General features: G+C 44.1%; 1 protein-coding gene across 1 annotated transcript in view; it reads right to left on the bottom strand.

Annotated features, from left to right (window-relative positions):
- Positions 1–17,571, bottom strand: part of LOC140723951 (nuclear factor 7, ovary-like) — a 30,083-nt gene extending 12,512 nt beyond the window's left edge. Inside the window, exons 1-4 of the mRNA XM_073038488.1 lie at positions 17,548–17,571; positions 11,282–11,515; positions 6,231–6,253; positions 6,025–6,143 (exon numbers count right to left, since the gene is read on the bottom strand). Of these exons, the coding sequence (XP_072894589.1) occupies positions 6,025–6,143; positions 6,231–6,253; positions 11,282–11,515; positions 17,548–17,571 (400 nt within the window). The remainder of the gene's footprint in view (positions 1–6,024; positions 6,144–6,230; positions 6,254–11,281; positions 11,516–17,547) is intronic.
- Positions 17,572–23,363: the final 5,792 nt, after the last annotated feature.

Genomic DNA, 23,363 nt, shown 5'->3' with positions numbered 1-23,363 from the left:
TTCAGTCTGAAAAGTCGAATGTTTACTCCTTTCCATAGAAACTTCCTGGCCTGCTGTTTCCGCAACAATTTGTGTGTGTGTTACTCTGCTTTAAATATACTCAATTATTTGGCCTCCACAGCTGCCTGAGGCAGATTCACTATCCTGTGGATAAAGGAATTCCTCTTCATCTCTGTCCTAAATAGACATCCCTATAGTCGCAGGCTGTGCTTACCGTTCTCGACCCACCCACATCCCCCCAACATCAACTCTCTCCAGACAGGTGTCAGAGAGATCTGGCGAGACCCTTCATCAGGACCTGTGCAGCTTGGATTACCAGCATCTGCAGGTTTCCTCCTGTTTGATTTTTAAAGCAGAAGTTGATAAGTAAACTTCTTGATTAGTCGGAGTCTCAAAAGTTACGGGGAGGAGGCGAGAGAATAGAGTTGAGGGGGATAATAATTCAGCCATTCTTCTAAACTCCAGTGAGTACAGGCACAGAACCATCAAACACTCCTTATATGTGAACTCTTTCATTCCTGGAGTAATTCCTGTGAACCTCCTGGACCCTTTCCAATGCCAGCACATCTTTTCCAATAGGAGGGACCCAAAACTGCACACAATACTCTAAGTGTGGTCTGACCAATGCCTTATAAAACCTCAGCATTACATCCTTGCTCTTGTATTCTAGTCCTCTCGAAATGAATTCTGATATTGAATTTGCCGATCTTATCACTGACACAAACTGCAAGTTAACCTTCAGCCTGCACAAGGACACCCAAGTCTCTTTGCACTTCTGATTTTTGAATTTTCTCTCTGTTTAGAAAATTGTCTATGCCTTTATTCCTTCTACCAAAGTGCATGCACGACTTCCCTACCCGATAATCCATCTATCACTTATTTGCCCATTTCCTGATCTGTCTCTGTCCTTCCCCAGATTCCGAGCTTCTGCAGCACTACTTGCCCCTTCACCTATCTTCATATCATCTGCAAGCTTGGCCACAAAGGCAACAATTCTGTCATCCAAATCGTTCTTTGTCTATCTTGGCTTTGTGTTCCTCGAAGAATTCCAACAGATTTGTCAGGCAAGATTTCCCCTTAAGGGAAGGCATGTTGTATTTGCCCTATTTTATCATGAACTTCCATGTACCCAAAAGCTTGTCCTTAATAGTGGATTCCATTATCTTCCCAAGCACACCACATCCAGACTAACTCACGTATAATGTTTCCTCAGCTGCTCTCCCTTCTTAAAGTCTGAGGTGACCTTTCCAATTTCTAATCTTGAATGACCAAGTATCAAGTGATTCTTGAAAGATCATTACTAATGACCCCATATTCTCTTCAGTTAACTCTTTCTGAACACTGGGATGTAGTCTGTCTGGTCCAGGTACCTTCAGATCTTCAATCGTCCCATGCACTTTCTCTTCAGTAACAGCAACAACACTCATTTCTGTCCCCTGACACTCTCACACTTCTGACATTCATCTAATATCATTCACAGTGAGGATTGACACAAAATATTAAATAAGTACCTCTGCCATATCTTTTGTCATATTTCTCCTCTCCGGTGTCATTTTCTAGGGGTCCAATATCCACTCTTGCCTCTCTTTTACTCTTTACATTTTTGTGTCCTCTTGAGTATTGTTGGTAAGCTTTCTCTCATATCTCATTTTCTCTCCTTATGGATTTGTAATTCCTATCTGTTGATGATCAAAATCTTCTCGATACTCCGACATCCTGCTGATTTCTGCTCTATTGTAAGCCCTCTCTTTCACTTCTATGCTGTCTCTGACTTCCCTGTCAAACACGGTTACCTCATCCTTCCTGTATAATAATACTTCATCTTTCCGAATTGCCCCTGGAACTCCAGTCTTTGTTGTTCTGCAATCATCCCTGCTCATGTCCCCTTCCAATCTACTTTGGTCAGCTCCTCCCTCATGCCTCTGCAATTAACATTCCTCCACTCTAATACTGATACATCTGACTTTATCTCACACTGTGGGGTTAATTCTATCATTTTATGATCACTGCTTCCTGAAGGTTCTTTGAACTGAATCTCCCAAATCATATCTGGTTCATTATACAAATCCTTCTCTGGAATTCTCTTTCTCCCATTGGGCTCAACCACAAGCTGTTCTAAAAAGCCATCTCGGGAGGCATTCTACAAATTCTCCCTCATGGAATACAGCACCATCACAATCTACCTCTTGAAATCCCCCATTCAGATCGTCACCTTGCCTTCTTTCCATCTCGTGGTGTAATTTGTATCCCATCTCTAACCTGGCTACTATTTGGATTTCTGTATATGGGGGGGGGGGGGGGCTTGGGATAAAAGCAGAGAGTGGATAAACTTGGACTATTCAGCTGTAGTGTAGGATGTTCAGGTATGGCCCGTTATTGAGGTAAATAATTCATAAGGGGCTTAAATATTTTTTTTTACAAGAAATGGGAGTACAGAACCAGAGGGCTCAGATTGAAAGTGAGATGGGAAATTTTTATGTGGTCTATGGGGTAACATTCTCAGAGAGAGGGAGGTTGGTAAATGGAATTTGCCATCAGACGCTGTAGAAACAGGTAAGAATAAAATATTTTAAAATAAATTTGGGCAGGTACACACATAGGAAATGGTTAGAGGGATAGAGGGGCAAACAGAGGCCAATGAGACATGTCCTAGAAGACATCTTAGTCTTTCAGATTGATGAAGTGGGCCGTGGGTTAAACATCCATAAAACCCTCCGAGATCATCCTCCTGAGGAATCTCACCCCGGAGTCTGTCTGTGAAGTGTTGATGTGACGTCACGTCAGAGGGCAGCTCAGTGCCACAGAACAGACAGACTGGGTAAGGATGGCAGATTTCAATCCTAAATGGGAATTAGTGCCTATTTCTGTGGCCGTGTGTCACACTCTAATAGTATGTATGGGTTGTGTTACTGTGTGTGTGTGTGTGTGTGTGTGTGTGTGTGTGTGTGTGTGTGTGTGTGTGTGTGTGTGTGTGTGTGTGTGTGTGTGTGTGTGTGTGTGTGTGTGTGTGTGTGTGTGTGTGTGTTGATTGTGGTAAATATCTGTGTGGTAAGTATACATTGCTGAGGCTCTGACTACAATCTGCCAATCCTTCCTGTGTGTGTGTGTGAGAGAGCTTTGCCAGGCCGGTTATGCTGTGTGTGCTTCTCCCGAGATGAAATCTTGACCCATGTCAATGCTTGTTGCTGTGTTCGAGCTCATTCTCACAATGCTTCCGTGTAGTGGTCTGATAACCATAAGACACAGGAGCAGAATTAGGCCATTTGCCTATCGAGTCTGCTCCGCCATTCAATCATGTCTGAACGTTTTTTCCCTCCTCAGCCCCAGTACCTGGCCTTCTCCCCGTAACCTTTGATACTGTGTCCAATCTAGAACCTATCAATCTCTGCTTTAAATACACACAACAAGTTCCACAAATTCACCAGCCGCTGGCTCAAATTTCTTTGTATCTGTTTTAAATAGACACCCCTCCATCTTGAGGCTGTGCCCTCTTGTCCTAAACTCCACCACCATGTGAAACATCCTTTCCACATCTACTCTGTCTAGGACTTTCAACATTCGAAAGGTTTCAATGAGATCCCCCCCTCATCTTTCTAAATTCCAGCGAGTACAGACACAGAGCTATCAAACGTTCCTCATATGAGAACCCTTTCATTCCTGGAATCATCCTTATGAAATGAACCTTCTCCAATGCCAGCACATCTTCTCTTAGATGAGGAGTCCAAAATTGTTCACAATACTCAAGGTGAGGCTTCACCAGTGCCTTATAAAGCCTCAGCATCACATCCCTGCTCTTGAATTGAATGCTATCTAAACCCCTTGAATTGAACGCTAACATTGGATTTGCCTTCCTCACCACTGACTACCTGCAAGTTAACCTTTAGTGTGTTCTGTAGAATGACTGCTAAGTCCATTTTCATCTCAGCTTTTTGGATTTTCTCCCCATTTGAAACAAAAAATCCGCACATTATTTCTACTACCGGAGTGCATGACCATGCATTTTCCAACATTGTATATCAATTATGGAAAACCCTGAACATCCTCTACATAGCACCATCCAGAGACAGAGAAGCAGTTTCAGTGACAGGTTACTATCGATGCAATGCTCCTCAGACAGGATGAAGAGGTCAATACTCCCCAATGCCATTAGGCTTTACAATTCTACCGCCAGGACTTAAGAACTTTTTAAAAGCTGTTATTAATGCTTTTTGAGACGGTGATTTAGATGCATATCATATTTTTTTACTGAGTTAAGTATTGTATGTAATTAGTTTTGCTACAACAAGTGTATGGGACATTGGAAAAAAAGTTGAATTTCCCCATGGGGATGAATAAAGTATCTATCTATCTATCTATCTATCTATCTATCTATCATTTCCCACTTTCTCTCCCACACTCCTCATCCAAGTCCTTGTCCAGCCTAACTGTATCCTCAACACTACCAGCCCCTCCACCAATCTCTGTATCGTATGCAAACTTGGAAACAAAGCCATCTATTCTCGGACAAGAGGGTATGAATTCAGGATTGAAGGACGTCCTTTTAGAACTGAGATGCGGAGAAATTACTTTAGTCAATGTGTGGAAAATCCGTGGTATTTGTGGCCACAAGTGGCTGTTGAGGCCAAGTCATATTTAAGGCAGAGATAGATAGGTTCTTGATTAGCCAGGGCATCAAAGGGTATGGGATGAAAACAGCGATTGGGGATGACTGGAAGAATTGGATCTGCCCATGATTGAATGGTGGAGCAGACTCAATGGGCCGAATGGCTTACTTCTGCTCCTATATCTTAAGGTCTATTCCATCAGCTAAACCTTGATATACAGCGTAAAATGAAGGTGTCCTGACACTGAACCCTGTGGAACACGAGTCACTGGCAGCCAACCAGAAAAGGATCCCTTTACTCTCATTCGCTGTTTCCTACCAATCAGCCAATGTTCTAACCATGCCTGTAACTTTCCTGTATTACCATGGCCACTGAACTTGGTTCTGAGATTCCAAATATACAACACGCACTGCATCCTCTTTACCTATCCTACTTGTAATCTCCTCAAAGAATCCCAACAGGTTTGTCAGGCAGGATATTCCCTTAACGAAGCCATGCTGACTTGTCCTATCTTGTCCAGTGTCACCAAGTATTCCATCACCTCATACTTAACAACTGACTCCGATTTCTTCCCAACCACAGAGGTGAGGCTAACTGGTCTATAATTTCCTTTCTGCTGTCTTCCTCCTTACTTAAAGAGTTAAGTGACATTTGCCATTTTCCAGTCCTCTGACACCATGCCAGGGTCCAACAGTTTTGAAAGATCTTTTCCAATGTCTCCACAATGTCTACTGCAACCTCTTTCAGAACACTAGGGTGCAGTTCATGTGGTCCAAGTGACTTATGTACATTTAGGTCTTTCAGCTTTTTGAGCAGCTTCTCCCTTGTAACAGTAACTGCACTCACTTCTCTCCTTCGCACTCTTCAACAGCGGGCACAGTGCTCGTGCCTTCCACGGTGAAGACTGGTGCAAAATATTTAGTTTATCTGCCATCTCTTTATCCCGCATTATTATATATTCTGCCTCATTTTCTAGCAGTGCTATATCCACTCTCATCTCTGTTTTATTTGTTTACAAAACTTGAAAAACTATTTGATATTGTTTGCCAGCTTGTTTTACAAAGACAGGTGTGTATAAAGGGCCTGAAGAATCTTGGGAGACCAGAGTCACTCCAACCACAAACTGTAGCACTTGCTACCATCCGGGATACGGTACCACAGCGTAAAAGCCAGGAGCAACAGGCTCCAGGGTCAGCTTCTTCAACCAGGCCATCAGACTGATTAACTCATGCTGAGACAACTGTATTTCTACGTTATATTGACTGGCATGTTGTGTGACAGTGATGGCTCCCGGTCGGTGGGGTTGATGTGGAATAAACTTCAAGTCCCCTTCAGCCCTGTATTACAGACAATCTTTGCCTCAAATTATAACTGAATTGTGTCTCATAAACAAGGAAAAATGAATCTTTGTAAGTTTTACCTCGCTTAATAGCATCAAGTTTTTCTCTCAGCACTGTGTCCAACAAATAGGGATGATAGAATTTTTCAACCGGTAGGGCCTCATCTGTCACTGACAATTCCTGGACATCGTCACTGATTCTGTAAATGTTAAACTGCTGGTGATAAACTGGAATTTGGAAGTATTTTACAAATCCATACAGGGTGTCAGTAAATATCATGTCCTACCTTCTGTTCCGACGAGCTTCCTCCTGAAATAAATAAAACACAAATCTGATTCGACTTGGACTTACTGTCCACATCATGAATTTAATCCAAATCATTACAAGGTGTTGAAAATTCTGACTCCCACAGTCACAAACACACACCAGCAATACAGAACCATGGGGTAAATTACAGGGAATGCTTCTGAAAGTTAGACCATTACTGAGAGGATGAAGCTTACAGGAAAGACAGGACAGGCTGTGCATTTTCATCTGGAAAGATGTCAGAATAATAAAATGGAACAATTTAAGATTAGTGATGGATTTCATTGAGCGAAGGTGGAAGAAGTACCTCAGTAATGGCTAACACGAGAAGACACAGGTGCTTGGAAGTAGTATGATGGAGATGTCCGGGCTAAGTGTTTTGGATTGGGTGGAATAAGCTGCTGGCAGCGAAGGTGGAGTCGGATGCGATAGGGTCTTTCAAGAGATTCTACGTAGGTACATGGAGCTTTGAAAAATAGAGAGCTATGGGTAACTGGAGGTAATTTCTAAAGTAAGAAGATGTTCAGCACAGCATTGTGGGCCAAAGAGACTGTATTGTGCTGTAGGTTTTCTTTGTTTCTATGTTTCTATTTATGGGGAGACCTTCAGTCAAAGATAAAATGCCAGGAGGTTTTTAACAAATCCCACAAAAAATTTAGTGAAGAGAATGTGAAACTCAGTGCCACAGGAGTGGTTGAAATGGAACAGCAGAGATTGAATGTAATGGGGAGGCTGGATAAACACGTGAGGGACCAGGGAGCTCGGGGCATTGTTGCTGGGTGCGGTGAGTAACCATATAACCATACAACAATCAGAGCACGGAAACAGGCCATTCCGGCCCTCCTAGTCCGTGCTGAACTCTTAATCTCACCTAGTCCCACCTACCCGCACTCAGCCCATAACCCTCCTCTCCTTTCCTGTCCATATACCTATCCAATTTTACCTTAAATGACACAACTGAACTGGCCTCTACTACTTCTACAGGAAGCTCATTCCACACAGCTATCACTCTCTGAGTAAAGAAATACCCCCTCGTGTTTCCCTTAAACCTTTGCCCCCTAACTCTCAAATCATGTCCTCTCGTTTGAATCTCCCCTACTCTCAATGGAAACAGCCTATTAACGTCAACTCTTTCTATCCCTCTAAACATTTTAAATACCTCGATCAAATCCCCCCTCAACCTTCTACGCTCCAATGAATAGAGACCTAACTTGTTCAACCTTTCTCTGTAACTTAAGTGCTGAAACCCAGGTAAAATCCTAGTAAATCGTCTCTGCACTCTCTCTAATTTATTGATATCTTTCCTATAATTCGGTGACCAGAACTGCACAATATTCCAAATTTGGCCTTACCAATGCCTTGTACAATTTTAACATTACATCCCAACTTCTGTACTCAATGCTCTGATTTATAAAGGCCAGCGTTCCAAAAGCTTTCTTCACCACCCTATCTACATGAGACTCCACCTTCAGGGAACTATGCACTGTTATTCCTAGATCTCTCTGTTCCACTGCATTCCTCAATGCCCTACCATTTACCCTGTATGTTCTATTTGGATTATTCCTGCCAAAATGTAGAACCTCACACTTCTCAGCATTAAACTCCATCTGTCAACGTTCAGCCCATTCTGCTAACCGGCATAAATCTCCCTGCAAGCTTTGAAAACCCACCTCATTATCCACAACACCTCCTACCTTAGTATCATCAGCATACTTACTAATCCAATTTACCACCCCATCATCCAGATCATTATGTATAATACAAACAACATTGAGCCCAAAACAGATCCCTGAGGCACCCCGCTAGTCACCGGCCTCCATCCCGATAAACAATTATCCACCACTACTCTCTGGCATCTCCCATCTAGCCACTGTTGAATCCATTTTATACTCCAGCATTAATACCTAACGACTGAACCTTCTTAACTAACCCTCCATGTGGAACTTTGTCAAAGGCCTTGCTGAAGTCCATATAGACTACATCCACTGCCTTACCCTCGTCAACATTCCTCATAACTACTTCAAAAAATTCAATAAGGTTTGTCAAACATGACCTTCCACGCACAAATCCATGCTGGCTACTCCTAATCAGATCCTGTCTATCCAGATAATTATAAATACTATCTCTAAGAATACTTCCCATTAATTTACCCACCACTGATGTCAAACTGACAGGTCTACAATTGCCAGGCTTACTTCTAGAACCCTTGTTAAACAATGGAACCACATGAGCAATACGCTAATCCTCCGGCACAATCGCCGTTTCTAATGACATCTGAAAGATCTCCGTCAGAGCTCCTGCTATCTCTACAAAAACTTCCCTCAAGGTCCTGGGGAATATCCGGTCAGGACCCGGAGATTTATCCACTTTTAAATTTCTTAAAAGCGCCAGTACTTCCACCTCTTTAATTGTCATAGGTTCCATAACTTCCTTACTTGTTTCCCACACCTTACACCATTCAATATCCTTCTCCTTAGTGAATACCGAAGAGAAGAAATCGTTCAAAATCTCTCCCATCTCCCTCGGCTCCACACATAGCTGACCACCCTGATTCTCTAAGGCACCAATTTTATCCCTCACTATCCTCTTGCTTTTAATATAACTGTAGAAGCCTTTCGGATTTACTTCCACCTTATTTGCCAAACCAAACTCGTAACTTATTTTAGCTTTTCTAATCTCTTTCTTAAGTTTACTTTTACATTCTTTATATTCCTCGAGCAATTCCTTTACTCCATGCTGCCTATATCTATTGTAGACATCCCTCTTTTTTCGAACCAAGTTTCTAATATCCCTTGAAAACCATGGCGCTTTCAAACCTTTAACCTTTCCTTTCAACCGAACAGGAACATAAAGATCTGTACCCTCATAATTTCATCCTTAAATGACCTCCATTTCTCTATTACATCCTTCCCATAAAACAACTTGACCCAATCCACTCTTTCTAAATCCCTGCGCATCTCCTCAAAGTTAGCCTTTCTCCAATCAAACATCTCAACTCTAGATCCAGTCCTGTCCTTCTCCATAATTATATTGAAGCTAATGCTATTGTGATCACTGGACCTGAAGTGCTCCCCAACACATACATCTGTCAGCTGACCTATCGCATTCCCTAACAGGAGATCCAACACTGCCCCATCTCTAGTCGGTACTTCTATGTATTGTTGCAAAAAACTATCCTGCACACATTTCACAAACTCTAAACCATCCAGCCCTTTTCCAGAATGAGCTTCCCAATCTATGTGTGGAAAATTAAAATCTCCCACAATCACCACCTTGTGTTTACTACAAATATCTGCTATCTCCTTACACATTTGCTCTTCCAACTCACGCTCCCCATTAGGTGGCCTATAATACACTCCTATCAGTGTTACTGCACCTTTCCCATTCCTCAATTCCACCCAAATAGCCTCCCTAGAGGAGCTCTCTAATCTATCCTTCCAAAGCACCGCCATAATATTTTCTCGGACAAGCAATGCAACACCTCCTCCTCTGCCCCCACCTACTCTATCACACCTGAAGCAACTAAATGCAGGAATATTTAGTTGCCAATCACACCCTTCCTGCAACCATGTTTCATTAATAGCTTCAACATCATAATTCCAGGTATCAATCCACGCTTTAAGCTCATCCACCTTTCTTACAATGCTCCTAGCATTAAAATAGATACATTTAAGATACTCTCCACCACCTCCTCTCTTTTCATCCCTAGCAATGCATTCAAATTTATTATCCTTTTCTTTCTTCTCCCCTACATCTTCGGGCTGAGTGCATCCCTTCTCCATGACCTGCCTTTCCTCCCTAACACACTGTCTACTTACTTGCTCTACTGGTGAACTAACCTCCTCTCCCATAGTTTCCTCAAATTGATTTCCGCCCCCCCCCCCCCATCTTACTAGTTTAAAGTCTGCCCTGTAGCCCTAGCAAACCTCCCCGCTAGGATATTGGTCCCCCCAGGATTCAAGTGTAACCCGTCCTTCTTGAACAGGTCACGCCTGCCCCAGAAGAGGTCCCAATGATCCAGAAACTTGAATCCCTGCCCCCTGCTCCAATCCCTCAACCACGCATTCATCCTCCACCTAATTCCATTCCTACTCTCACTGTCGCGTTGCACAGGGAGTAATCCCGAGAAGGTGGCAGGGGGTTTGTGCAGAGGGGAAATTGATAGAAGATGGACCCAATGGCCTGCTAGTGACGGAGAATGGGACACAATCCCATGTAAAACTTATCCGACAAAGTAGAGACAGTGAAAGTTTCCGTAATCTGATGGAAACCGGCTATAGAGGATAGGTCTGATGTGTGGGTCACATTCTTTGTTCTCACTAACTGAGAGAGAGATCCCCACACCCACCACACCAGATACCCTCACAGCCTGTGACTGGAACTGGGTGTTAATAGGAGTTTTAGAGGATATTTAATGCGGTAATTAAGGACACAATCAGCAGCTCTGTGTTATGATCAGGGTAAATCATTTCAGAAAAGATTACATTCTGTCCTGGGATGTACAGAATTTGTGGAATTTCAGTTTTGGGACAAAAACAACCCTGAATAGTTACATCAATTGTCTGGCGAGAAACAGTTTACTGCCATTTTTAAATGCTGTGTGTAGGAGCAACACGTCTGTTTTACGTATTTATCATGATAATCCGTCACGTGAGTGGGGACGTGGTAAAAGCGAAGGGAATAAGTTACGTATTCGTGCTTTGTTCTGGGCTGTTTTGATCCTGGGAGTGGCAGATGCCATATCTTTTGTTGACTGATTCACTGCAGTTTAATTTACGAAGAATTATGCTGAAATTTTATCGTTTAAATATTGTATGTTGCTGATAAAGGATTGAATATCAATCTCCGACATTTTAGAATGTCATTAGCGGAGTGATTGGAGGTTCGTCATGCAAGGAGAATACTCTGTGTGAGGACACCAGCAGCGGCAATTGATTTGTTGGAATTGGCCTTTGTGCTGTGTTTAGTTCAAGTATACCACTGTTCATTTAGTTCAATTTAACAGAAATAAATTGAAATGTAATCCCTCACCTTGAGAAATATCACACTGTCTTCCTGATCCATCTGTTCCTTTAACTTTGAGATTTTCTCTTGAATAATCCTCATATTCTCTTGAATCTCTCGAAGATTTTTCTCCATTGAATTTAGAATCCTCACCTCTTCCTTCCTGAGGTCCCTGAGTAAGCTCTGCTCTTTCTCAGTGATAATCTGGCGCAGTTCAGCAAACTGGGATGTGACGTGGGTCTGAACGCTCTGTGACTGTTTCTGTTGAATGAAAGGTGAAGATTAGTTTACTGCGTTGCTGTGTTGTATTTCCTTTTGATATGAAGGTGACCATTCGGTCCATTGGGGTCCATACTACATCTGAGACATTCCCGTCAACCCCATTCCCTCACGCTTTCCTGAAACCTATTCTCCCTCATTGACCCATTAACTCCCTCCTGATTCACATCCACCCTCCCCCCACATTCACAGGGTTAATTGATAATTAACCATTCATCCAGCATGTCCTTGGAAAGTGTCTGAAACTGTCATGGCCACAGGGAGAGCATGCAAACTCCACACAGACAGCAGCAGAGGTCAGGATCGAACCCAGGTCACTGGAACTGTGATACTCTGCTATTCTGCATTAAATGGAGCAAAACTCGACAGTAATATCAGAAATTCCGCTCAGGAAGCCTCACCCGAACTCCGGAAATCTTCTCTTTCTGTTGCTGCTCCTTTTCCTGGAAGTCTGATTTCTTTTTTGTGAGAGAGTCTAAGGAAGATTTTAGCTGATCCTGGAAGTCAGAGAGTGAAGGAAATAGAAATAAAGATGCATCAAAAGAAACAGGTGATCAAACCCGATTATAACACAAAATGCCGGAGGAACACAGTGAGTCAGGCAGCATCTATTCTGGGGAAATAAACAGTCGGTGTTTCGGTATGAGACCCTTCATTAGGACTGGGAAGGAATGGGGCAGAAGCCAGAATAAAAAGGTTTGGGGATGAGAACCAGCTGACAGGTGACGGGTGAGACAACATGAGGGGGAACGTGGGGGAGAGTGATGAAGTGAGAAGCTGAGAGGGGACAGGTGGAAGTGGTAAAGGGCTGGAGATGAAGGAATCTAATACGAGAGGGCAATCGACCATGGAAGAAACGGGAAGAACTGGGCTGTTTGCGGCTCTGAACGGCGACGAGGGAGGAGGTTAGGAGTCAGGTGTAGCACTTGTCCAGTTTGCAGGTGTCAGTGCCTGGAGGGAGATCAGTGGGGAGGAGCGAGTGGATCAGGGCGATACAGTACGGCGAGCGATTCCTACAGAGAGCGGAGAGTTGCGGGGTGCGGAGGTGGGCTGTGGGACGGAGAGGCGGTAGAATCCCATCGGATATGGCGGAAATTGCAGAGAGTGATGTGTTCGTTTTGGAGGCTCATGTGATGTTTTGTAGGACAAGACAAAATAGGTTGAGTATCAAATTAACGTTACTTTTACCTTGTAGATTTTAACAGCTTCTTTAATCGGCATGAAGCGGTGTTCTCTGTGTTCCTGCGCATCTCTACAGATCAGACAGATCAGTGTCTTGTCCGTTTCACAAAACAGCTTCAGTTCTTCCTCATGTTCCTCGCAGTGAAGTTTACTTTCCTTCCCTTTCGGATCCAGGTTTAGATTTTGAGCTTCTTCAGCCAGATTTGCTAAGGCCCGACTGGCCCTGAGGGTGCGGCCAGCAAGCACCTCTCTACATTTCGGGCAGGAGTTCCTCTCCTCCCTTTCCCAATACTGTGTGATACAAGAGCGACAGAAGTTGTGTCCACACTCCAGTGGCACTGGATCGGTGAAGAAATCCAGGCAGATGGGACAAGTTACCTCCTCGCTCAAACTCTCGGCCTGTCCTTTCGAAGCCATGTTAACTCCGGCACTTCCTGATTCAGAATGCTTTCACGTTCGGGGAGCAGCTGATCCCCTGCAGTACCGCGATTGTCCACTACCCGCTCTGCAGACTCGTGGAATGAACAGGGTTTTGCTGGTTGTGTTCAGTGGAAAATCTAGCCATTTCTAAGTTTAATGTGGGATCGAAAACACATTAAAGACAAAAACACATTTAACACATTAAACGGGCAACAGATAAGAAAACTAGGCCATGGACTGTCTAAGCCCGGCTACGAGCGGAGGAGGGTTGGCCGAATGGCTAGCAACCCCATCTCTTAAAAACCCAGTGCGACAAAAACGTCAGCTGAATCTCCAAAGGCCTCATCCCTGCGGTCGGAAGGACCTTCCCCTGGAAGACGATTGAAGACCTGCGCTGAAAGGAGAAGCCATGTGCCCCCCTGGGGTGGTTCACTACTACAATAACTGTGAGGCTTCCTCAGCCAGCCCGGCCACTCCCTGTCCAGTGTAGAGGATCCCTGCAGTTCCAGTGGTGTCCCTGTAGTCTGGAATGCGCCAGTCGGCAGCATTCCTGTACGACAGGGGTTCCCAAACTTTTTTTTATGCCAAGGACCAATACCAGTAACCGTGGTCCCCAGGTTGGGAACCCCTGCTCTCCGGACATCTCGATTTAATGGCAGGCCAACAAGTTTCGGGCGTCTTTCCCCGAGTTGATGATCTTCCAGCAGCACTCGCTGTCGGTTTTCCTGCGCGTCCTGGGAACAGCCCGAGGATCAGTGAGCCTTCTGTCACGCAGCTGCTGTGGCACAGGCCCTTGCATCTTTCTCCACAGATCTTCGCCAGCCCACAGTCCGCAAAGAGGTGAGTGACCGTCTCGTCTCCACTGCAGTAATCTCGGGGCAGCGCGCTGTGGGAGTGATCTCTGGGCATGCAGCAACGATCAGACTGGGAGGGGCCCTCTCGTCTCCACGGCAGTAATCCCGGGGCAGCGCGCCGTGGGAGTGAACTCCGGGCATGCAGCAAGGATCAGACTGGGAGGGGCCCTCTCGTCTCCACGGCAGTAATCTCGGGGCAGCGCGCTGTGGGAGTGATCTCCGGGCATGCAACAAGGATCAGACTGGGAGGGGCCCTCTCGCCGCCAGACAGGCGAGGTCTTGCTGCCTGTCGGTGAGATCTGGTGATGAGGCATTCTGCCAGATGGTCTGGACTGTCTGCTCAGGGAACCACTCCACTGTGTCCATCCAGTCCTTCTCCTGCAGTAACTGCAGGACATTCCGTGCTGACCACTGTCTGGTGTTCTTGTGGTCAAAGCCGCTGGTCTGAAAGAACTGTCACCAATTTCATTAACACAAGGTTCACATGGAGAAGCTTCCTGACTGAGACAGACATAGTCTCACAGGGTATTTACAGGGTAGGGGCAGGAATGATGCTTCCCCTGGCTGGGCAGTGGAACCAGGGATCACAGACTCAAAATCCGAGATCACCTCAGTAGGACTGAGATGAGGAGAAATTTCCCCACCCACAGTGCAGTGAAAATTTGGAGTTTTCTTCACGTTTTCTAAATTAAACGGACATATTTACGGGCTTGCCGATGTTCGGAACGTTGCAGGAAAGTGGCGCTGAGGGCAAAAATCAGATATGTTCTGAGTGAGAAGCAGAACAGCTCATCATGAATGGCCACGCCTGCTCCTGTTTCTTATTTTCTAAATCACGAGTTTACCTTTGCGCCTTGTTCTCCCTTGGCCTTCAGCCTGTCGGATTGCACAGGGGAGCGGTGAGAGCTCCGGAGATCCATCAGCAGCCGCTGCGGTTATTTCATGCTCCTGTTATTTATCCTGTTTCTGTAAGAAATCCTCTTTATCTCCATGAATTTCCAAAGTCATGAATCACTCGGAAAGCATATCAAGGATCCGTGTAAATATTTGATTATTTCCTTCTGCTAGCTTACAGGCTTCAACTAAAGCTTTCAGCTCTGCCTGTTGTGCCAAGGTACCAGGAGCCATCTGTCCTGATGGCATTACTTTTCTGTGACAACAGGCCGACCAGCCATTCAAATTCCTACCTAACAAAGCAGCTCCCCAATGGGTGTCAGGCCTGGTCACTGCATAGGAGACTGGAAACAGTCAGTGACACCGAAACACGCACAGGCGAAGTGTCATTTCCCCTAGGGGTGACTGTTCGGGACCTTGAATAGTGCTGTGTGAGTACATGAACAGGTGTAGCACCTGTTGAGATCAGACATAGATTGAAAGCAGAGATTGGACAAACCTGCGCTGTTTTCTTTCGAGCTGCGGCACCTGAAGGGATATTTAACAAATGTTTGCAGGATTACAGAGTCATAGATAGACTAGACACAGGACTGAACAATCACAGACTAGGTGGCATACGATTACACTGAGTGGGGTTAAGTTGTAAGTAGATATGTGGGGCAAGTTTTTGTTGGCATATTGTGGTGGATGCATGAAATGCCCTTCCAGGGGTGTTACTCGAGGTAAGTATGACAGAGGGAATCAAATGTCTCTTAAATAAATACATGAGTATGCAGGGAATGGACACGTGGGGACATTATTTTGGCTGATTGCGTTAGTATAGTGGGGCATTAAATGATAAATTAATGGCATGTTTCTGGACAGTTTTTTAATGAGTTCGATGTTGATAGGAATGTTGTTCCACCCTTGGACTAGATACAGTAAATCCGGCTGATCACATCAGTTCTTCTGCAATCTCCATCACTATTCTCACCCTTACAGCAATAAATCAAACCTACAATCCTTGCCTGACAGTTCAATGTAAATTTATTGTCAATACCCGCATGTTACCACACACTTCATGTAGATTAAATTTCTTGTTGCTGCTTAGATGAAAACACGCACTATTAAATTTTATTAAAAACTACACAAGACACAAAGACGGAGAAACAGCCAATATGTAGGAAAAAGAAAATTTGAAAGAAAAAAAAGACGAAATCAGTGAGTTGTAAACTCCTTGAAAGTAAGCATGTAGGTTGTGGAAAGAGCGGAGATTTCTTGGTGGTTTAGGTTATCCACAATGGTTCAGGAGCATGATGGTTGTAGGGTAACAGCCTCTACCAATAGGATTCCTAAATGGTCATTGAATCTTTGGACACTACCTCACATATTTTAACCCAGGCAATCCATTCATATTCTATATCTTCACAGTATAACCATATAACTATATAACAATTACAGCAGACCATTGGTAACAGACCATCTCAGCACTTTTAGTCCATGCCGAATGCTTACTCTCACCTAGTCCCACCTATCTGCACTCAGCCCATAACCCTTCCTTTCCTGTCCATATACCTACCTCATCTTCTTTAATGACAAAATCTAACTTGCTTCAACCAGTTCTACTGGAAGCTCGTTCCACACAGCTACCACTCTCTGAGTAAAGAAGTTCCCCCTTGTGTTACCCCTAAACTTTTGCCACCTGACTCTCAACCCATGTACTCTTGTTTGAATCTCCCCTACTCTCAATGGAAAAAGCCTATCCACGTCAACTCTATCTATCCTCCTCATAATTTAAATACCTCTATCAAGTCCCCCCTCAAACTTCTACGTTCCAAAGAATAAAGATCTAACTTGTTCAACATTTCTCTGTAACTTAGGTGCTGAAACACAGGTAACATTCCAGTAAATCTCTTCTGTACTCTCTCTATTTTGTTGACATCTTTCCTATAATTCGGTGACCAGAACTATACACAATACTTGAAATTTGGCCTTACCAATGCCTTGTACAATTTTAACATTACATCCCAACAATGCTCTGATTTATAAAGGCCAGCATAACAAAAGCTTACTTCACCAACCTATATACATGAGATTCCACCTTCAGGGAACTATGCACCATTATTCCTAGATCACTCTGTTCTACTGCTTTCCTCAATGCCCTACCATTTACCATGTATGTCCTATTTTGATTAGTCCTGACAGAATGTAGCACCTGACACTTATCAGCATTAAACTCCATCCACCATCTTTCAGCCCACTCTTCAAACTGGCCTAAATCTCTCTGTAAGCTTTGAAAACCTTCTTCATTATCCACATCGCCACCTACCTTAGTATCATCCTCATACCTGCTAATACAATTTACCATCCCATCATCCAGATCATTAATGTATATGACAAACAACATTGGACCCAGTACAAATCCCTGAGACACACCACTAGTCACCGACCTCCAACCTGAAAAACAGTTATCCACCACTACTCTCTGGCATCTCCCATCCAGCCACTGTTGAATTAATTTTACTACTTCAATATTAATACCAAACGACTGAACATTCCTAACTAATCTTCCATGTGGAACCTTGTCAAAGGCCTTACTGAAGTCCATATAGACAACATCCACTGCTTTACACTCGTCAACCTTCCTAGTAACCTTTTCAAAAAATTCAGTAAGCTTTGTCAAACCTGACCTTCCACGCACAAATCCATGTCGACTGTTCCTTATCAGACCCTGTCTATCCAGCTAATTATATATACCGTCTCTAAGAAATCTTCCCATTAATTTACCCACCACTGACGATAAACTTACAACTTACTGATAATTGCTAGGTTTACTCTTAGAACCTTTTTTAAACAATGGAACCACAAGAGCAATACACCAATCCTCTGGCACCATCCCTGTCTCTAATACATTTGAAGTATTTCTGTCAGAGCCCCTGCTATTTCTACACCAACTTCCCTCAAGGTCCTAGGGAATATCCTGTCAGGCACCGGAGACTTATCCACTTTTATATTCTTTAAACGCGTCAGTACTTCCTCTTCTTTAATCATCACAGTTTCCATAACTACCCTACTTACACAATTCAATATGTTTCTCCTTAGTGAATACCGAAGAAAAGGAATTGTTCAAAATCTCCCCCATCTCTTTTGGCTCCACACATAACTGTCCACTCTGATTCTCTAAGGGACCAATTTTATCCCTCACTATCCTTTTGCTAATAATATAACTGTATAAACAATTTTGACCCAGCCCAAAAATCCCCTCATAACAAGTGTCTATATCAAATTTTGAACCAAAAATCTATTTAGAATGTATAAACAGCCTATCTGACAGTAATAAATGGGTGATTAGTCCTTAATTAATGTCTCAGAGATCTAAAATCCATTTCAATAGATACGGGTCAAATTTGACCCGGTACAGCCTCAATGTACAAAAAAATTGTAGCACGTGTACAAAAGTATAAAATTTAAAGTAGTTTCATTTTGGCTCATTTTCGGTCACTTTAGGAAAATCATAAAATTTCGGCTAAAAATGGCATTTAGGGTGTTTTTATCCTGCTGTCAAATTTCAAAACCGGTCAAATTTGATCTGAACGGTATGTAAGGGTTAATATACAGTGTTTCTATTTTTTTAATCTACCCAGTATAAGTATATCATAATTGACTTACTTATCTATTATTACAATTTTTAAATGTTATTATTTATTATTATTATCTCTGCTAGATTATGTAAAAGAGATCATTGTTGACTTCAGGAGGGCACGGAGCGACCACTCCCTGCTGAACATCGACGGCTCCTCGGTAGAGATCACCAAATTTGTTGGTGTTCACCTGGCGGAGAATCTCACCTCAACACCAGCTCCATAGCAAAGAAAGCCCAGCAGCATCTCTACTTCCTGCGAAGGCTGAGGGAAGTCCACCTCCCACTCCCCCCCATCCTCATCACATTCTACAGGGGTTGTATTGAGAGCATCCTGAGCAGCTGCATCACTGCCTGGTTCAAAAATTACACCATTTCAGATCGCAAGACCCTGCAGTGGATAGTGAGATCAGCTGAGAAGATCATCGGGGGTCTCTCTTCCCGCCATCACGGACATTTACACCACACACTGCATCCGCAAAGCAAACAGCATTATGAATGACCCCACGCACCCCTCATACAATTTCTTCTCCTGCCTGCCATCTCGGAAAAGGCTCCGAAGCATTCGGGCTCACACGACCAGACTATGTAACGGTTTCTTCCCCCAAGCTATCAGACTCCTCAATACCCAGAGCCTGGACTGACACCTGACTGCCCTATTGTCTTGTTTATTATTTATTGAAATGCCTGCACTGTTTTGTGCACTTTATGCAGTCCTAGGTAGGTCTGTAGTCTAGTGTAGTTCTCCCTGTGTTGTTTTTTACGTCGTTCAGTCTAGTTTTTGTACTGTTTCATGTAGCAGCATGGTCCTGATAAACGTTGTCTCGTTTTTACTGTGTACTGCACCAGCAGTTATGGTCGAAATGACAATAAAAAGTGACTTGAGTTTTGTTTCAGAAATAAAAGGTTTGACTAAAAGGGAAAGTGACAGAAGAAGAGAGCAGTAGTGATAGGGGATTCGACAGTGAGGGAACAGACAGGAGATTCTGTGGACATGGACGGGACACCTGGATGGTATGTTGCCTCCCAGGTGCCAGGGTCAGGGATGTCTCAAATCGCATCCACAACATTTCGGAGAGGGAGGGGTAGCAGCCAGTTGTCTTGGTACATATTGGTACCAATGACATAGGAAGGAAAAGCAATGAGGTCCTGAAAAGTGAATTTCAAGAGCTCGGTAGAAAGTTGAGAAGCAGGAACTCCCAGGTAGTAATTTCTGGATTGCTACCTGTGCCACGCATCAATGAGGGCAGAAACAGGATGATCTGGCAGGTAAATACATGGCTGAGAAGCTGGTGCAGAAGGCAGGGCTTCAGGTTCTTCGATAACTGGGATCTCTTCTGAGGGGATGACCTGTTCAAAAGTGACGGGTTGCACCTGCAACCGAGGGGGACCAATAGTATCACAGGCAGGTTTGTTAAGAGCCGTTGGGGAGGGTGTAAACTAACCTGTCAGGGCGGGGTGGGAATCGGAGTGAAGGGACTCAGAATAGGATGGATGGTAAAAAAGTAAAGATAGCATGCAGTCAGATTGTCAGGAAGGGCAGGCAGGTGATGGGACTTAGTATCAAATCATCAGGGATGCAAAATCAGAAAGGACAGCAAACACAGAGCTCAAGGTGTTGTATCTAAATGTGCGTAATATAAGAAATAAGGTGGATGATCTTGTTGCAATATTACAGATTGTCAGGTATGATGTTGTGGCCATCACTGAATCGTGGCTGAAGGATGGTTGTAGTTGGGAGTGGAGTGTCCAAGTTTACACGTTATATTGGAAGGTAGGCAGAGGGTGTGATGTGGCCCTACCGGAAATGAATGGCATCAAATCAGGGGAAAGATGTGACATAGAGTCAGAAGATGTTAAATCACTGTGGGTTGAGTTTAGAAACTGCAAAGGTAACAGAACGTTGATGGCAGTTATACACAGGACGCCTAGCTAGTGAGGCTAGAAATAGGAAGATAACGCAGCTAAATACGTGGCTAAGGAGTTGGTGCAGAAGGGAGGGCTTCATGTTTCTGGACAATTGGGTCTTGTTCCAGGGAAGGTGGGACCTTTTCCAACGGGATGGTTTGCACCTGAACTGGAGGGGGACTAACATCCTTGCGGGAAGGATTGTTAGTGCTGCTCGGTGGGGGGGGAGGGGGGATGGGGGGTTTAAACTCGATTTGTAGGGGGAGGGGAACCAGAGTGTTAGAGCAGATAGTGAGGTGGAGGAGGATAAAGGTCATGCGAGAGCTGCAAATATAGTGCATGGACTAAAGCCAGATCTAACATATAAAGAGGCTTTGAGAAAAGAGAAACAGAATAAAGGGTGTAAAGGTAGTAAGGTTGAAGGGCTAAAGTGTATGTACTTCAAGGCAAGAAGCATCAGGGACAAAGGTGATGAACTGAGAGCTTGGATACATACATGGAATTATAATATAGTGGCCATTACAGAAAACTTGGCTGGCACCAGGGCACGAATGGATTCTCAATATTCCTGGATGTCAGTGCTTTAAAAGGGATGGGGTGGGGGGGGGGGGGGGAGAGGAGAAGGGGTGGTGTTACTGATCAGGGATACTATTACAGTTACAGAAAGGGTAGGTAATGTATCAGGATCCTCTTTTGAGTCAGTATGGGTAGAAGTCAAGAACAGGAAGGGAGCAGTTACTCTACTGGGGGTATTCTATAGGCCCCCTGGTAGCAGCAGAGATACCGAGGAGCACATTGGGAGGCAGATTTTGGAAAGGTGCTAAAATAACAGGGTGGCTTTAACTTCCCTAATATTGATTGGCATCTTATTAGTTCCAATGGTTTAGACAGGGCAGAGTTTGTTAAGTGTGTCCAGGATGGATTCCTGTCACAGTATGTTGACAGGCCGACTAGGGGGAATGCCATACTAGATCTAGTATTAGGTAACAAACCGGGTCAGGTCACAGATCTCTCAGTGGGTGAGCATCTGGAGGACAGCGACCATCGCTCCCTGGCCTTTAATGTTATCATAGAAAAAGATAGAATCAGAGAGGACAGGAACATTTTTAATTGGGGAAGGGCAAATTATGAGGCTATAAGGCTAAAAATGGGGGTGTGAATTGGGATGATGTTTTTGCAGGGAAATGTACTATGAACATGTGGTCGATGTTTAAGGATCTCTTGCAGGATGTTAGGGATACATTTGTCCCGGTGAGGAAGATAAAGAATGGTAGGGTGAAGGAACCTTGGGTGACAAGTGAGGTGGATGGAAGAAGGCAGCATACGTGATTTTTAGGAAGCAAGGATCAGGTGGGTCGATTGAGGAATATAGGGTAGCAAGAAAGGAGTTTAAGAAGGGGCTGAGGAGAGCAAGAAGGGGGCATGAGAAGGCCTTGGTGAGTAGGATAAAGGAAAACCCCAAGGCATTCTTCAATTATGTGAAGAACAAAAGGTTGACAGGAATGAAGGTAGGACCGATTAGAGATAAAGGTGGGAAGATGTGCCTGGTGGCTGTGGAAGTGAGCGAGGTCCTCAATGAATACTTCTCTTCGGTATTCATCAATGACAGGAAACTTGAAGATGGTGAGGACAATATCAGTAAGGTTGATGTTCTGGAGCATGTTGATATTAAGGGTGAAGAGGTGTTGGAGTTGTTAAAATATATTAGGACGGATAAGTCACCGGGGCCTGATGGAATATTCCCCCGGCTACTGGGGAATAGGGTAGTTACAAAACCTTATGGGGAAAGAGTTTAAGAGTCGCGATGCTCTATAAAACACCGGTCAGGCCACTCTTGGAGTACTGTGTCCAGTTCTGGTCGCCTCACTATAAGAAGGATGTGGAAGCATTGGAAAGGATACAGAGGAGATTTACCAGAATGCTGCCTGGTTTAGAGAGTATGGATTATGATCAGAGATTAAGGGAGCTAGGGCTTTAGTCTTTGGAGAGAAGGAGGATGAGAGGAGACACGATAGAGTTGTACAAGATATTAAGAGGAATAGGTAAACTGGATAGCCATCGCCTCTCCCCCAGTCCACCACTGCTCAGTACAAGAGGACATGGCTTTAAGGGAAGGGGCGGGAAGTTCAAGGGGGATATTAGAGGAAGGTTTTTCACTCAGAGAGTGGTTGGTGCGCGGAATACACTTCCTGAGTCAGTAGTGGAGGCAGATACACTGGTGAAGTTTAAGAGACTACTAGACAGGTATATGGAGGAATTTAAATTGGGGGGTTATATGTGAGGCAGGGTTTGAGGGTCGGTGCAACATTGTGGGCCGAAAGGCCTGTAATGTGCTGTACTATTCTATGTTCTATGTTCTGTTCCACGAGGCGAGGTAAGAGATTGCTGAACCTCTGGATAGGATCTTTATGTCCTCGTTGTCCACGAGAATGGTACCAGAGATTTAGAGGGAGGCGAATGTTGTCTCCTTATTCAAAAAAGGTATTAGGGATAGTACGGGTAATTATAGACCAGTGCGCCTTACGTCAGTGGTGGGAAAGCTGTTGGAAAAGACTTTTAAAGATAGAATCAATGGACATTTAGAAATCATGGTCTGATCAGGGACAGTCAGCATGGCTTTGTGAAGGGCAGATTGTGTCTAACAAGCCTGATAGAGTTCTTTGAGGAGGTGACCAGGCATATAGATGAGGGTAGTTCAGTGTATTGAACTAGTTGAATATTAGTAAGGCATTTGACAAGGTACCACACTGTAGGCTTATTCAGAAAGTCAGAAGGCATGGGATCCAAGGAAATATGGCCAGGTGGATTCAGAATTGGCTTGCCTGCAGAAAGCAGAGGATCGTGGTGGAGGGAGTACATTCGGAAAGAAGGGTTGTGTCCCACTAAGATCGGTTCTGGGACCTTTAACTTTTCGTGATTTTTATTAACGACCTGGATGTGGGGGTAGAAGGGT

The sequence above is a fragment of the Hemitrygon akajei genome, unplaced genomic scaffold (genome assembly GCF_048418815.1).
Source record: "Hemitrygon akajei unplaced genomic scaffold, sHemAka1.3 Scf000149, whole genome shotgun sequence".
Classification (NCBI taxonomy): domain Eukaryota; kingdom Metazoa; phylum Chordata; class Chondrichthyes; order Myliobatiformes; family Dasyatidae; genus Hemitrygon; species Hemitrygon akajei.
The sequence above is the reverse complement of the archived record's forward strand: the minus strand, read 5'-3'. Positions and strand labels throughout refer to the sequence as shown.